The sequence below is a fragment of the Microcaecilia unicolor genome, chromosome 1 (assembly GCF_901765095.1).
Source record: "Microcaecilia unicolor chromosome 1, aMicUni1.1, whole genome shotgun sequence".
NCBI classification, from domain to species: Eukaryota; Metazoa; Chordata; class Amphibia; order Gymnophiona; family Siphonopidae; genus Microcaecilia; species Microcaecilia unicolor.
The window spans coordinates 339,602,472-339,620,107 of NC_044031.1; the positions used below are offsets into that span (position 1 = coordinate 339,602,472).

General features: G+C 43.9%; 1 protein-coding gene across 1 annotated transcript in view; it reads right to left on the reverse strand.

Annotated features, from left to right (window-relative positions):
* Positions 1-17,636, reverse strand: part of DROSHA (drosha ribonuclease III) — a 552,432-nt gene that overhangs the window by 345,097 nt on the left and 189,699 nt on the right. Inside the window, exon 11 of the mRNA XM_030216759.1 lies at positions 14,376-14,447. Coding sequence (XP_030072619.1) covers positions 14,376-14,447 — 72 coding nt within the window. The remainder of the gene's footprint in view (positions 1-14,375; positions 14,448-17,636) is intronic.

Below are 17,636 nucleotides of genomic sequence, written 5' to 3' on the forward strand. Positions count from 1 at the left end.
TGAGGCTCCGCTGCAGTTTGAGCTGAAATCTCTATTGCCTTTTGTGTATATCGCTTTTCAGATGCCCCATACAAAGAGAAAGGGGGTGGTAAAGGGTCTACCGCTATCGGCCCGAACACTTACCCCCGGTCAGCAAACACTCCAGCGGTTCGTCACGAGTACCCCAGCAGTAACCGGTGAGAGGGATCCCGCTTATGGAGCTGTCGGAGGAGCGACATCCCCATTAGGGATTGAGACATCTTTATCCCCACTGGAGCTTACTCCGCCGCTTTGTCCTACTATTCTTCGGGAAAGTGTGGAGGTCTCAACGGAGCCGGAAGTCGGCGACCAGAGGGCCTTAGAGGGCGGTACACAACCCCAGGAAGCAGAGACTACGATCATGGAGCTTTCTTCTGCTCCCCAAGCGGTGACTCTACAAACTATTTGGACTGCTTTACAACAGTTAACGGCTGCAGTAACAAAAACTTCTCAAGAAACGTCTTTAATGGTTAGTAAATTTGATTCTTTAACATCTGCGCTTGAGAATGTTAAAACTGAATCCTTAACCCAAAAATCTGAAATCTCAACTTTGAAAATTGTAACGGAAACGTTGATAAAAGATAAAACCAGGACTTCTTTAAAGCTGGAACAGATAGAAAATTATAACAGATGGTTGAACTTGCGGTTTCTAAATTTTCCTACTGTTTATGGAATTTCACCGATGGATCTTTGGAAAAAATACCTATTTGAAGTTTTGGCATATCCTCAAACTGCGGTTCCACCGATTAATAAAATTTATTATCTACCTGAGTCTAAACAAACTAAGGTGACTTCAACAGATAACAACCAGGTTCCGAACCTTCAAGATATTTCAGCTTTCCTGGAAGATTCTATGACAGAGGTGTCCGCTCGTAGGACGCTCCTAGTAACATTTGTTTTTGAACAAGACTCAAATGCCTTATTAAGATCGTACTTTAAGAATTCACATAAATTATTTTGTGGTCAAAAAATTTGGATCTTCCAGGATGTGACTAGAATAACACAGGAACGCAGGAAAGCTTTTCTAGCTTACAGAGAAGATGCTCATTTTTGTTAGCCTACCCATGCAAATGTTGTATAAAATATTTGGGTAACAAATATATCTTTTTTAATCAGATCAGCTTAAATTGTTTATTGAAAATAAAAAGATGTCCAGGTAGGATGTGTTGAGTTATTAAGTGTAAGAATTGAAAGTTGGGGGTATAGAGCCAGGCCATTTTCTTTTTTTATTTGATACTATCATTTAAATCTCCTCTTTTTTTCTTTCCCCTCCCCCACTAAGAATGATGGTCTAAGAAAGCAACTGTCCTATTATTACGTTTGTTTAATTTGCCTCTTGAGATTATATAATTATTATTTTATTGATAAACAATGTAGTTTGTAAACTTATGGCTGTATTACCATTTATAAATGAGATCTTGTAAATTTTTGAAAAAATAAATAAAGCATTAAAAAAAAAACAAGCTGTTTTACTGAGATTGAGTTCTTTCGTAGAGACAGCGATCTTTTGTCTGTGCTTTGTTGAGCACCACTACTTTCTGTTTGAGTTGTGCTGGAGTGAAGAAGGCTTTTTTGGCTGAAACATGGACCCGTGTCGGGTCCTAATAGTCATCTTGAAGCTCTTACTCAGCTATTGGGCTGGTTATTTGAACTTGGTCTTCTTCCACCCCTGGTTTGACTTGTCAATTGTGAAACTGCATGATACCTCAACTACATTTTTAAGGTCAAGCTTTCTGGACCTCTTCTGGAGTTCAAGGGGGCCTGCTGCTGTTCCAAGACTTCTTAGTTAAGGTCTCACAGCAACATCGGTTGTTGGCACCCTACTGTTCCCAACTTTATACCGGGGTGTTAACTTTGCCTTCCATACCCAGCCAGGGTGCAGATCATCCACGACAATCGCATGGTGATCCTAAGGCCAAGGACCTATGGGCTTTCCTGAACAAACTGACACCGGCTTAGCTTGGACTTGTGGTAGATTTTCTCCTGTGATCTGATGCGGCTGCCTTTGGTTCAGCAGGCCCCCACTCCAGTGTTTTGCCTATCATTGATTGGTGGACAGCTCTGCCGGGGCATGTTTCTCCCTTACTGATGGTGCATCTGTCCATGCTATTCTTGTATGATGGGTTCGAATGCTACTTTTCATGTGCTGTGTTCACCTGTTCCAGTTCCACTACACTCTGGGAGCGGTCTTCGGGGTCCCTACCAACACCTGCATCATTCCTGGACTTACAAGCACTTGGGACAGTATGTGGGACTGGAGATCTCTAATTTGGAGCCCTGAGAGGTGCTGGATTGCTTTGTTGGACAGTTTGCTTCTTTATAGATTGTGGTTATTTTGTGAAAGAGAAGCCGGGGGGGGGGGGGGGGGGGGGGGGGGACAGGATAGTTTATAGGGGTCATCGGGGAGGGAGCGGGTGAAATGAGGATAGACTGGCGAGTGTGCTGCAGTATGCATGGATACAGGGATGATATGTATGTTCTGGAGAGGGGTAGGGAGGGCAGGGGACAGGGGTTTTGGGGGATGCTTAGTTTGGAGGGAGGTTAGTGAGGCAGGGCTGGGCAGGGATGAGGGAGGGGGTGGGTTTGGAGGATTCAGTCTCTAGTCCAGGACGGTATTGTATTTCCTGGTTGCACCCTTGTGGCCCATTTTTTTTTCACTATACTGGAGTGGTTCAGCTGGGATGCCACTTCCAGGGTATTTCATGGTTTTCTATTTGTATATAGTGTCACAACTTGTTGGTGGGCTGGGTAGTCTGTGAGTGGCCACTCTTAATGTTGATGGGATCCATTCCCCTGTGAAGCACATGAAGTTCTTGAGTTACAAGTAGGCACATGAAGGTGGATGTGCTATTAATTCAGGAGACCCATCTCTCCAACTCAGAACACGCAAAACAGAAAAAAACTTGGGTTGGAGATCTTGCTTTTGCCTCCTATAATAATAGGGAGAGCGAGAGGAAAGTAGCCAATCTTAAGTCAGTGGACTGCGTAAGCCATAAAATTATACAGGACCTGGATGGGTGATATGTGATATGGCTAGGTGATTTTACAGGGCAACAAGTGGCTTTATGCTCAGTTTATGCACCAAATGTGTACACTTATGAATTTTTCTCCGTCCTCCTGGCAACTTTGGCCCCATTGCAAGACTATCAACTTGTTGTCGGGGGAGATTTCAACATCACTGTAGACCCGCTCATGTATTGTAGTCCTCCTAAACCACGTCCTAAAGGTCTGGAGGGGAAGGGCATAAATTTCGTATGGCACGAGTTGGGTCTTTTGAATATTTGGAGGGTGTTCCATCCAGATGACCATGATTATACGTTATTATTATTATTATTTATTGCATTTGTACCGCACATTTTCCCACCTATTTGCAGGTTCAATGTGGCTTACAGAGTGTTATGACATAGTCATGAGATGATCTTAGATACATTCGGTGGTAAGCCGAAGATATTAGAAGATAGAGTAGGGGGTGTTAGATAGGGTGGTGTAGGAGTTGTATTTATATGATTGGGTGGGTTGTGTGGTGATTTGTGTCTTTAAGGGTTCTTTTTGTAGGCTCTATTGAAGAGATGTGTCTTCAAAGATTTGCAAAAGTTGCTTAAGACTGTCCATAGTTTTTAGGGCTGGGGGTAGCGCATTCCATAGCTGTGTACTTCTGTAAGAGAAGGTAGTGGCGTATGCCTGCTTATATTTAAGTCCTTTACAACTGGGGAAGTTCAGATTGAGGAATTTGCGGGCTGATCTCTTGGCGTTTCTGGGCGGTAGGTCCACTAGGTTTAACATATAAAGTGGGGCATCTGCGTGAATGATCTTGTGTAGGGTCGTGCATATCTTGAATTCGATGCGTTCCTTGAGTGGTAGCCAGTGAAGTTTTTCTCTTAAGGGTTTTGCACTTTCGTATTTAGTCTTTCCAAATATGAGTCTGGCTGCGGTATTTTGGGCTGTTTGGAGTTTCTTAATAGTCTGTTCTTTGCAGCCAGCGTACAGAGTGTTACAGTAGTCCAGGTGACTTATTACCTTAGATTATACCAAGGTACGGAAAATGTTTCTCGGTAAGAAAGGCTTAACTCTTTTGAGTTTCCACATCGAGTAGAACATCTTTTTTGTCGTGTTCTTCACGTGAGTATCGAGAGTGAGGTTTCGGTTGATGGTAACTCCAAGAATCTTCAGGTTTTCTGAAATAGGAAGAGTGCAGTATGTGTGGTTATAGTGGAGTAGTTGTTTGTGTTGTATTGAGAAGTGAGTACTAGGCATTAAGTTTTAGCTGGAATGAATCTGCCCAGGTGTGCATGGTTCTGAAGCTTTGGTTGATCTCGTTGGTGACTTCGTTTAGATTATGTTTGAACGGGATGTAGATTGTGACATCGTCTGCATATATGTAAGGGTTAAGGTTTTGATCATTAGGTTGAAGATAGTTGGTGAGAGGGGGGATCCTTGAGGAACTCCGCATTCTGGTGTCCATGGAGGTGATCTTTCGGCGTCCGTTATTACTTGGTAGGATCTGGTGGTGAGGAATCCCTCGAACCATTTGAGGACTGGGCCTCCGACTCCGAAGTATTCTAGTATATGAAGTAATATTCCATGATCAACCATGTCGAAGGCGCTTGACATGTCAAATTGTAGTACGAGTATGTTCTTACCAGTTGCAATTGTTTTTTTGAACGAGTTCATTGCCGCCACTAGTAAAGTTTTGGTGCTGTGATTTGATCGAAATCCTGATTGTGACTCATGTAGAATTAAGTGTTTAGTTAGATATTCAGTGAGTTGTTTCGTAACTATGCCCGCCATTATTTTGGTTATGAGCGGAATAGATGCAACTGGTCGATAATTAGTTAGGTCCATTGTGCTTTTCTTGGCGTCTTTTGGCAGAGGAGTGAGTAGGATGTTTCCTTTATTCGTGGGGAATAAACCGTTTTGGAGTCTGTGGTTTACTTGATTCGTAAGGTCTATCTTGAATTGTTTGGGGGCGGCTCTTATTAGGCTAACAGGGCAAATGTCTTTTCCCATGTCCATAATGTTAATGTTAGGATGGATTATGTGCTCCTCTCTCCTTTCAGTGGTTAGAGCAGCTGATATAGACAATGGAGTAGTGACTGATCATAGTATGGTCCAGATAGATCTGGGGCTGTCTCAGGGGAGGACTTCTACTTGTTGGTGCATGAACCTTATGTTTTATTTGGACCGTGAATTCCGGAAGTTTCTGCTGGAAGAATAGAACCACTTTCTTGGGAATAATGATCCCTTGGAGGTAGATCCCATAACAAACTGGGAGGCTGACAAGGGAGTACTGAGGGGAAAGATCATGAAGTACACTACTCGCACATGCAGGGATTGAGAAAAAAATGCTCCTTGCCCTACTTAAGCAGCATCAGATGGCTCGAACTTCTATGTTTCATGATTTAGACGGCAGTGCTAGGGAAGCTTATTGGAGGCTTAAGAAGCAGATCAATGAAGTTCTGACTCAAAGGGCAGTGAGGAATATTCAGCTATACAAACAATCTCCATCAGTGGGGGAATAAGGCGGGCAGATTGTTGGCAATATTGTTCAAGAGCTGATCCGCTAAGAAGGTGATCATCCATATTAAGTCTCATTCTGGGGACGTATCCCAGGAGGCAGAGATACAATCAGTGTTTGTGGATTTTTTATAAGTTTTTATATGATTCAGGTCACTGTAATATAATGCAGAGGGAAGAGTTTTCAGAGGACTTCAGCTCCCAGTTTTAACACCAGAGTAATCGGCGAGTTTTGAAGTTCCAATTACCAGGGTGGAAGTACAACAGGCGATCAAGCGTCTCAAGTTGGCAAAGGCACCCGGGCCCAATGGTCTTGGTCCCGAATACTATAAAATCCTGGAAACTCAGACAGTTGGCCCTTTTGGCAATTTCTGTCATGCCCTGTGTACCCCAAGTCAGTCTATAGGCCTATTGACTCATGCTACCATTGCAGTACTGCCAAAACTTGGACGTGACCGGAACAGCTGGGTTCTTACCACCCTATAGCCCTATTAAATCAAGATATTAAGCTTCTTGCTAGCATCATGGCCACAAGACTGGGGAGGGTCTTGCCCAATTTAATTCATAAGGATCAAACAGGCTTTGTGCCAGGCAAGTATGCCTCTACAAATATACTCCACGCACTGAGCGCTTTGCAAGCTAAGGGAAGGTTGCCGGGCGATGCCATTATCACCAGAAAAGGCAATTGATAAAATTTTATGGGATAGCCTTTTTCTGTGTGCTGCCCCAATTTGGTATTATGGGAGAATTCTTGGCAGGCATGCTGGTCTTGTATAGCCACCCCACAGCGGAGACTCTGATCAATGGGAATCTTATCGTTTCATTTGCATTGGAGAGAGGCACAAAGCAGGGATGTCCTTTGTCCCTCATGCTGTTTGCCCTTTTGCTGGAACCTTTGGCTAGTAAAATTCAGCAGTTGCCCAAGATAGTCAGAATCCAGGTTCAGGCACATGAATATAAAATTAACATTTTTGCAGACGACATGCTGATCTTCCTAGCACGTGTGTCTCAGGCAACACCTGACCTGATGACTCTCATTCAGCATTTTGGTTTGTTTTCGGAGCTGCAGGTCAATTTTGAGAAATCAGAGGCCATGGCAGTGTCAGCTAACTGTAGCTGTCAGCAGTTACCTGACTTTCTCTGGCTTGGTCTAAGGGCCCACTACATCTTGATGGACTTACCATGTATAAGAAAAACATAAAAAAAAGAGATGTTGGAGGCCATCCAGGCTCTCTGCCATAGATGGAGGGATTTTCCCATCTCTTTCCTGGGCCGAGTAGCCTTGGTCAAAATGGTCCTGCTCCCCAAGATACTTTACTCCCTCCAGATGATACCTCTATGGATTACACATTAAGATCAAATGACTTATCGGGGGATAATCTCCTTATTTATTTGTAGGGTATGAAGGGCATACATCGGGTATAATAAACTTATCTGAGACAGAGTTTGGGGAGGGGGGGTGCCCGACCTCAAACTTTATAATGTGGCGGCAGCAGCTCTCCACTGGATTCATGAACTACATTCAGGACAATTTAAGTTTGAGACCAGCTATGTATGGATGGAAGATATTGCTCCACACTGTATTTAAAGCTTTACATTATTGTGACCTCTAAAGACAGCCTGGCACTGGTGGCAGGCCTGTTTGGAGGAGGAGAGCGGCCAGGCCTTCGCCCTTTTTGGAAATACTGCAGAACCCAGATTTTTCCATTGGTTAGGGCAGGTCTCCCTTTGAGGTGTGGGCTCAGGGAGGATGCAGGTATATCAGTCTGATGGTTGCTCTCGGATTGGGAAGGCTTCCTTCTTTTCAGCAATGCCAGACAGCTTGGAATCCCCCTAAGGCATATTTTTTTCTCCTATTTGCAACTCATGCATTATATCCTCTCCCTGAAAGGCCCTAATGATACGTATCCTTTTTTCACTACGCTCGACATCATTTTCATGCAGATGCCTGCAAGCCAGAACAATTTGTCAATGTGGTATAGCTTGGGCAGAGAGAGGTGACCTTACCCTTTTTTCTCACAGCTGGCATTGATATGGAGTACACATTTGGGGGTTGAGGTTTCTGATCAGGGGCTCTCTCTCTCTCTGCTTTTAAGGTTACTCCCAATGTGGGCCTCCATGAGATTCAATTTAAAATGCTACACAATACTTATATAATCAAATGTAAAAGCAAAGCTATGGGGCTCTGGGAGTTAGAAGAGTGTGACAAGTGTGGGCTGGGATGGGGCTCTATGTTTTTGAATGCCCTAAACTCCAAAACTTCTGGATTGGACTCCTTGCTGTTTTGGAAGAAGTCTTGGGTGCCCCCTATGAGTGGTCTTATAGGATCATGCTCATGGACTCAGACACTGATCTGGTGGCCCAGAAGCTCTTGGATTATCAATGTAAGATGTCCTGCTGGCTATGGTGTTGGCTAAGAAAGTCACATTACAGCACTGGGTAGGGCATGCTAGTATGCTACAGATGGCGGAGTGGGAAAGCAAAAGTCTCTCTGACTCTGCCCGAGGGTGATTACGGGCTCAGGATTGGCTAGCCAAGCTCAATAATGTTACTCAGTCCTCAGACACAGGAGGGGGGCTGGGGGAGGGATTGGGGAGTGAGGGTGATAACCAAGCTCAATAGAGTTAATGTTACTCAGTCCTCAGACACAGGAGGAGGGGCGGGGGACAGAGTGGGGGGTGAGTTTGGGGACCCTTACCCTGTAAAATAAAAATCCAAGCGGAGCATCTGGTTGATAGTATTGGTGTGGGGTACAGTTCTGTAACTTTGGGATGGCTTTTATTGTACTTTTATATTACTATACTGCTGGTTTTGTGTATACTGTTCCCTTTTGTTCTACTTGTCAATAAAAAGATTATTTTAAAAAAGTGAAAAATCAAGACTTCAAATTAAATAATTCTGTTCAGATGGGGTATTACCTCAAGGAAGTATTGTCTAGATGGGAACACCTAGAAATAGTGGGAAAAAATGAGAGCTACTGTAAGGCCAACAAACCTTTTTGTAAAGAAAGTAAATAAAAGTAAGAGGGGAAAAAAAGCAGCTTTGGTTCTCAAAAGTAGTAGCTGAAAATACCTTTTCAGAACTACAAGAGATTGCAGAAAGGGGAAAACAGGCAACAATATTTGGAAAAGCTAAGAGAAGCTGATAGAGTAGTCAGAAAAGCAAAGATGCAAATGTTAGAAAAAAATAGCCAATATGGTATAATGTGGTGGTGGGGGGAAGACATGGGATAAGACATTTTTAGATATGTTAGTGATTGGAGGATATGCAAAAGTGGCACTGTGAGACTCAAATGTGAAGGGGAGGAATATGTAGAGGCTAAGAAAGAAGAGAGATTTTTGTTCTGTGTTCACAGCTGAAGGGCCGGCAGCAGGAACTTAGAAGACAAACACAAATGGAGAAGTAGTCTAATGGTTAGTGCAGCGGGCTTTGATTCTGGCAACCTGGGTTTGATTCTCAGTACAGCTCCTTGTGACCTTGGGCAAGTCACTTAACCCTCCATTGCCCCAGGTACAAAAGATTGTGAGCCCTCTAGGGACAGAAAAAGTACCTGCATACAATGTGTACAGCGCTGCTTATGTCTGGTAGGACAATAGAAATTATTAGTAGTAGTACTAGTAGTAGTAAATAGGAATGAAGGGGTGGTAATCCCTGAACAATTTTCAGAGGACTGTGTTTGAAAGGAGCTAGCTAAACTAAAGGTGGACACAGAGATAGGGCCAGATGGCATATATCCAAAGGTACTGAAGGAATTTAATAGAAGTTTTGGTGGCTCTGCTGGCTAACCTTTTCAATGCTTCTCTAGAGTCGGGAAGGGTCTTGGAGGACTGGAGAAGGACATATATTTATTTATTTATTTATTGTGAACATTTATATCCCACATAATCCCACCAAGGCAGGCTCTATGTGGCTTACAACGTTGGAGGAAGAGAACAATACAATCAGTCATATGCAAGATGGAGTAGAGAGCAGAGGAGGGGAAGAGAGGGGGGTCAACAGGGGAGAGGAATGAGGGAACGCAGGAGATCAAGCAGGAGTGGAGTAAGAACGAGTACACAGGTAAATATATATGATCCCTCTTCACAAAAAGTGTAAGAAAGGAAGAGGTTGAAGATCTTGGGCAGCGAGTATCCGAGAACTGTGGATCACTGTTTGTTGCAGTTCCGCCCGCCAGGCATAACTGTTGCATTGCATAAGCTGGCTTCTGTGGTCTTGGGAACGGCTAAGATTGCGATTGCTGCGGCCTGGAAACAACAGTTGGCCCCTCCACTTGTTAAAGTTATATATAAAGTGGACTATATGTATCAGATGGCAAAGCTAACAGCACTGAAGAATGGCCGGATGATACAATTCCACAAGGTATGGGACAAATATAAGACCTGGAGAGCTAAGGCAGGAATCGAATTGGACGCCCCACAGCTAGTGACACCAGCACTATAGATTCAATTTATAAACTCGGGTACACTCAGAACGGCCATATCAATTACATAAGTTATAAGCGCAGGAGACCTCCAGGAGAAGGAAGGGGGAGGGGGGAAGGGAAGGGGGGGATGATGATAAGATGTAAAATGTGTTATTGATATATTCTATATGCATACTGTATTCGCATTTAAAATAAAGTTTGGGAGAAATGATGAGGTTGGGAAATATAGGCCAGTAAGTCTGACTTCAGTAGCAAGTAAGTTAATGGAAATGCTTTTAAACAGAGAATAGTACAGTTTTTGGAATCCAATGAATTAAAGGTCCAGACATAGCACGGTTTCACTAAAAGTAGGTCTTTAATTTCTTTGACTGGGTGATGGAGAGTGCTAGATGTATTTAGATTTTAGCAAAGCAACATCTGCACTGCTTTTAACCCTTGTTGACTTCTTATTTGTCCTCGTTTGGTGACATAGGCTACTGCCATCACATTGTTGGAGAGAATCCTTACCGCCTCATCTTGAGGTAGACGATGAAACTCCAGTTGATTGCTTGTGCTTCCAGAAGGTTGATTCGACCACTGAGTTTTCACTTTTAACCAATTTTTCTAAATTTTCAATTAAAAACAAACCTCCTTTAAAAGGTAATGTACTGAGATGCATTTTAGAGATAACATCTGCAGACCAATTTCTCAACTATAGGCAGCACCAAGCAGCTACAAGGAGAAACATTTTTGCCAAAGCTCTGATTAAATCATATAAAGCAACCACTCAATAGGTCATGCTACAATTTTAAAAAGTAAACTAGATCATAGCCCAATGACAACTGCATAGCTTTTTTCACCCATTACTCTCACCATCTAAAACATGCCTGAGCTACATAACTTCCACAGACAGCCGCCTACAAAGCTAATACAGAGACTTGAAACACTTGCTTCAAAATATACTTCATCCTGTGGTCCTGGAGATCCTTCAACACTGCATCCCCTTCAATCTGGATAGTAGTTGCCTTCATCACAGCCAAAACCAACATATCTACCATAGGCAGCTTGAATCATTCAGACTGGGGAGAGGCTACTTGCAAAAGCCTACTCATAGACTGCATAACATGAAAACTAGCTCCTGGAACCTCCCATTCCACAGAAATTATATTATCTATCATCTGAAGGGTAGGGAACACTTTGAAAGACTTTCTGATACCAACCAAAAGGGGGTCCAGGAAACCAGAACTAAGCTTATCCACCAAATGTCAGGTTTTCAAGGCAGAAACTAGGTTCGTGAGCCCTTGGGCCACTGCTGTGGAGCAGCAGTGGCAGGCAAAACCACCCCACACCAGAGACAAGGCAGAACTCTGACAGCAACAGCTAGACTTCACCTGCACTTGACCGCCGTTCCTCAGGAGTTGAGCCCCTGGGTGCAGGCGGCCGGCAGGACTTACCGGACAGGGCAGGAACTGGATACTAACTAGGCTGAACAGGGGCTGAGGGTCAGAGGGGAAAGGAATATACATGGGCAGCAAGGCAGGAACTGGGCTGAGACTCACAGGCAGACAATACTACACAAGGCAGGAAAATGGACAAGCTAAAGGACAGGAACTGAAAGCTGCCAAGCAGCCACTGAAAAACAGGGTACAAATATTGACAGACAAGAGACAGGACTGAAAGCTGCAGAGCAACCACTAAGCAAGAGACACAGACAAACAGAAACTAGACCAGGAAGACAGACCAGAAATAAGACTAGGAAAATAAGCAATAAACCTAAGCTAAACTACACACAGACTAACTAGAACTGGACAAGAAACTCTAACAAGAAACCAGACTAGGCAGAAGTGCCACAAAGCACCAACATACCAGGGACCTTAGACGATGCAAAGGCAAACACAGAAGTTTCCAGGTGATTAATAAAGCCCATCAGCTGCTGAGGCTCAGCTGCAGGAATCACAAGGCAGCTACGGGTGCTGTTCAGGCCCAAACAAGAAAAGAAAGTCTGGCAGCCTGGAAGATCCGGACCGGACTGGGCTGAAGTATGGAACGTGTGACAGTTCATAGCAGCCACCGGTTCTGGCCACCAGAGGGCGAGGTGAGCATAGCCAAGGAAACATTCACATACGTGACACCAAAATACTTAAAGGGGAATTAAAGTAACCAACTCCAAAAATATGGACCGTAGAAGATTCCCCTCCCTGTGGACCTTCATCCCCCTCAGAGAGAATGTCCTCCTCTAGCTCTAACTGCCGCTCTGCTGAATTGAAATCTAGCTTTTCCTCTGCTCCAGAGACTACAGAAAGCCTATCATCTTGATGTACTACCCTTTCCAACCTGAGCTGATTAACAGCTATATTAAGAGAAGAAGCAAAAGTAATAAAGGGTAAACTGCTGCCCATACAAAAGTTTCTGCGCAACAAGAGAATAAATTCAGGCAAGAAATTTTGGCCATAAACTCCATTCTCTCAGGTACATACTCAGAAAAACACCTACTGTACCTGAATGTACACCACTTCAGTAGCTTCAATGCAGTATATAAGAAATTAAAATAAATCATTAAAATCCTGCAACCTACTCTCAAGAGAAGGATCTGTCACTGCCAGAGGAGAGGGAGAGAAATGAAGAGGCTCATCTCTGACAGCAAACACCAAAAGTTCTGCAAACATGACGGTGCTTCCGACACAAACTGGGTCTGCTGCTGCTGCTTCAGCCACATTCACTGCTGACTGTGTTCAGCTAGAGAAAGCAGAACAGAGCACTGCTTATCCAGCTGTCTTCAGCAATGAGAGAAAAGGAAACTGCAGCTTTCTCTTCACACTGTTGGCATTTTCTTATCCGCCACTGTAGCCAACCTTCATGTCCCAGAAAGAGAAGAACTCTTATTTTTATCCTGTAGCAATGCTATACTGAAAACATACCAACGACCCTGCAAGAAGGCTAATCTGACACAGAAAACTAATGGAGTCAAAATCAAAAGGCTTTTCAGAGCAGCCTTTTTTTTTCTTCAGGTAAACCACAGTGATAGTTAAATATTGTAAGTACAGACCAAAGAAGCACTGATACAGGCACCTGCTAGTCAAACTGTTTGTTAGGCAGCAATTAAGTTCAGGCACTCAAGGTTTTATCCCAAGGGAAAAGTCCAAGGAACAAGAAAACTCTATCCTCTTAAGAAAAGGGTCGGTCAGAGAAAGGGGGAAGGAACCTGGGAGCTTCAAATGACACCCCTAAAGTCTTTTTTTTTTGTCTGTTTAATATGACTAACCAAGGAAATAGAAATAAAGTCCTACCAGACCACCAGATGCTGTTTTGTGAAGCCTACCACCTGCTGGAGACTGAGAAATACTGACTGGCCAGGGAGTTGAACAGAGTTCTTAAGCAATGGCAGCACAGCCACAGTTCTTAGTCTCCATTTGCTGGCTGGACAGCCCAAACCAAATCCAAGCATCTGGATGGGTCAGGTGGGACAATAAGGAAACACTTTCACTCAAAACTGTTCTACAGGAGACTAGCTCTACAAGGACTGTAAAGCTAACTGTTTCTTTTGTTTCTAGAAGTAATTATTCTAAAGGAAGAATCCTATATTGCTACATGTTCTAGTGAACTCAGTGCTTGTGAAAGATACCAGATTAACAGCCCCAGTAAAAACCTTCCATTCAAACACAGAATAGGTAACGGTGCATGCCCTTGTAACCCTGCCCTGCTAGTGTGACTTATCCATGGCTAGGAAGGGGGCATCTGATGGGGCAAAAACGTAATTCTGCCAAGAATGAAAACTATGGTGCCACACTGTGATGTTGGCTTCAGCTAACCACTGCTCACTTGCCCTGTCCTTTTATCCGCACCACTTTATTCCCTTACCCTTAATTGTTCTGTCTGTCTGCCTGTCTTATCTAGATTGTAAGCTCTTTGAGCAGGGACTGTCTTCTTTTGTGTATGGTGTACAGCGCTGCATATGTCTTGTAGCGCTATAGAAATAAGTAGTAGTAGTAGCGATGCAGACATCCATCCAATGGGAAATAGACTGAGCCACTGACTTTTTATGTGGATTATCAAATGCTTTTCAGATGGTAATAACTTGTGGAGCTGGTTGAGCTTTTGAGGTGGAAGTAAAGGGCTCTGTAACTCTGGGCAAATGACACCCCCCCCCCCCCCCCAAAAAAAAAAAAAAAAAAAAAACTATCCACCATCACATTTAACCAGGCAGCAGACATTTGTGTAGTGCTGTATTAAAGTAATAACTCTTCCCCCCACCAACTAAAAAATAAATACTTAACTACCATGAACTCAATTTAAAAATGATAAAAACCCCACTTTCTAAGGAAAGGTATGTATTCAGAACAGTTTGCCAAAACGGATCTGACATGCCACATCTATATGAGAAGAACGAGGGATGTAGCTCAGAACTGTGTCTTACCACCCAGCCAGAAATAAAAAGACTTACCTGGAAGAAACCTCACAAATCTTGGCATGAAGTGAAACCTCTGACAGCTTGAACTCTCATCAAAGAAAGGACCTAACACAAGAAAAAAGAAGAAAAAAATATATAGTGAAGAAACAGTGTATTTTAAGCCTGTAAAATGTATTGGGTATTTTCCTGTCTTATGGCTGAAGTGCATTTCTCCTGTTTGGCCAGCACACGGTGCATGTTTATACTTAAAGTTGTTACAGAGGACTGACTTCTCTTTCTTTTATTTGGTGCACAGATAACAGGAAGTGCCTGTAATGATGTAACCAGTTTTTATTTGAAACCTGACTGTTCTGGGCTCTGACTGGCCTAGAATTTTGAAATTACCCAGCAGATGCTGGCTACTGCTTCAGTTTCAGCATGTGAGAAGGAAAGAGAAATCCCTTTTGCTGAAGCTCTGAGAACAGATATATGCCCTGATCTCCCCAGGTACTTTCTAGGAAGTACGCAAGTGTTTAGTTAGTGTTATGATTGATTCCTATTTCAGTTACTTGTTATTGTTTGCCAACTTCAGTATTTTGTTCCACTGTTAATATTTTTTAAGAGAATAAACATAATTGTTCGCCCTGTTTGTCTGGACTAGGGTTACTATATTTGCCCTAAAGAAAAAGAGGACACATACCCCGCCCCCTGTGATTCCCCCTAAGGGTGTCCTATCTTCCCCTCCCCTCCTTTACCTTACTGTAGTGCCCTGGTGGTCTAGTGACTTTTCGGGGCTGGAAAGAGCCCCCGCTTTCCTGGCCTGCGCGACTGCAGGCTGTCTTGCTGCCTCCTATCCCGGCGCTGATTCAAAATTGCTGCCAAGAGTTCAAGCAGTGACCTTTCAAGACTTCTGCAGAAGTCTCACTAGGCCGCCACTTGAACTCTCGGCAGCCATTTTGAAGCAGCAAGTCAGCTCTTTCCTGCCCCAAAGAGGTCACTAGACCACCAGGGCACTACAGTAAGATAAAGGAGGGGAGGGAAGGATAGGACAACCTTAGGCCCGCCAGCCCATCCGCCCACCAGCCTGCTCGATCGTCCGCAAATCCGGACAAGCAGGCAGGCTGGCAAAACTCACCCGGATGCCCGGCCATGTCCTCAAGAAGAGAACATGTCCAGATAAAGCCGGATGTATGGTAGACCTAGTTTGCCTGATAAAGAATCCTGGTGGTTTGTGTGTTGGGTCTGTGAGTGCTTTCTGGGAACTGTGGGACCAGTGGGAGTGTGGCTCCAGTGACCTAGAAATCACTGGGGATAATTTGAAAGTGGGAGACTCACCCGGAGGCAGTTGTGACCCAGTCGGTGGGAGGAGGGTGCTAGTGTAGAGCACCAGCGGCAGGTGCAAGCGGCCCTGAGCTGTGCTGGGGACAGACCCTCTAAGTGGCCATGGAGTAACTCCAGGCGAGTGGCTAGGTGTTTCGTGACATAGACCAAATACAGTGGACCCCCCCCCCCCTCCCTGTTTTATGAAAACTGGCTCATAACCATCTGAGATCACATTCCTCAATGTAATTATTCTACAGTCTTTCCTCTTACAGAATACTCTGCCCTCAACGTAGGAAATCAGTTAGCTCCTGCCCCAACAACTGTAAAGTGGAGTGCTTTACCTGACTTGGTTTTGCAGAAATGTTATACTTTAAATCACTACTTAAGGTATTGGACAGGAGGCTCAGAAGTTTTCAAAACAAAAATATGGAAGCAGGGCAGATTATAACTTTATTATGCGAGAGCAAAATTTTATTAGGCTACAGCTCAGTACAGTGTCTTTGGAACTATATTTACTTGCCTGACCTGGAAAACAGCATGAAAGCAATTTTTAGACTTTACCCAGATTCAGAAAAGGAAAGCTCTTCCCTTTGAATATTAGCTTTGAGAAAACTACATGCATGAATTGAATTCGATGTTTAGATGCATAGTTTTCCCATTTAACATGTGCATGTTTTTTTTTTTATTTATGCAATTATTCAAAACAAATCAAGCAAAACCATTTGTACAGAAAAGCCAAAGAAGCAATACACTTTCAAGGAAACTTCAGATGAAAAGTGGCCCCCAACTGAAGAACCTCGGGGCACATCAACAGAAACTGCCTCCGGCATTTCTGGGACTCTGTAAATCAGGAAATACAGTGCACTCCATTTACTACTACTACTACTATTTAGCATTTCTATAGCGCTACAAGGCATACGCAGCGCTGCACAAACATAGAAGAAAGACAGTCCCTGCTCAAAGAGCTTACAATCTAATAGACAAAAAATAAATAAAGTAAGCAAACCAAATCAATTAATGTGAACGGGAAGGAAAAGAGGAGGGTAGGTGGGGGCGAGTGGTTACAAGTGGTTACGGGTCAAAAGCAATGTTAAAGAGGTGGGCTTTCAGTCTAGATTTAAAGGTGGCCAAGGATGGGGCAAGACGTAGGGGCTCAGGAAGTTTATTCCAGGCGTAGGGTGCAGCGAGACAGAAGGCGCGAAGTCTGGAGTTGGCAGTAGTGGAGAAGGGAACAGATAAGAAGGATTTATCCATGGAGCGGAGTGCACGGGAAGGGGTGTAGGGAAGGACGAGTGTGGAGAGATACTGGGGAGCAGCAGAGTGAATACATTTATAGGTTAGTAGAAGAAGTTTGAACAGGATGCGAAAACGGATAGGGAGCCAGTGAAGGGTCTTGAGGAGAGGGGTAGTATGAGTAAAGCGACCCTGGCGGAAGATGAGACGGGCAGCAGAGTTTTGAACCGACTGGAGAGGGGAGAGGTGACTAAGTGGGAGGCCAGCAAGAAGCAGATTGCAGTAGTCTAAACGAGAGGTGACAAGGGTATGGATGAGGGTTTTGGTAGAGTGCTCGGAAAGAAAGGGGCGGATTTTACGAATGTTGTAAAGAAAGAAACGACAGGTCTTGGCGGTCTGCTGGATATGAGCAGAGAAGGAGAGAGAAGAGTCAAAGATGACCCCAAGGTTTCGAGCTGAGGAGACAGGGAGAATGAGAGAGCCATCAACAGAAATAGAAAACGGGGGGGGGGGGGGGGGGGGGCGGGGAGGTGGGTTTGGGGGGCAAAATGAGAAGCTCGGTTTTGGTCATATTTAATTTCAGGTGGCGTTGAGACATCCAGATAGCAATGTCAGACAAGCACGCTGAAACTTTGGTTTGGATGCAAGGTGAGATATCAGGGGTAGAAAGGTAGATTTGGGAGTCATCAGCATAGAGATGGTAGGAAAAGCCATGGGATGAGATTAATGAACCAAGGGAAGAAGTGTAGATAGAAAAGA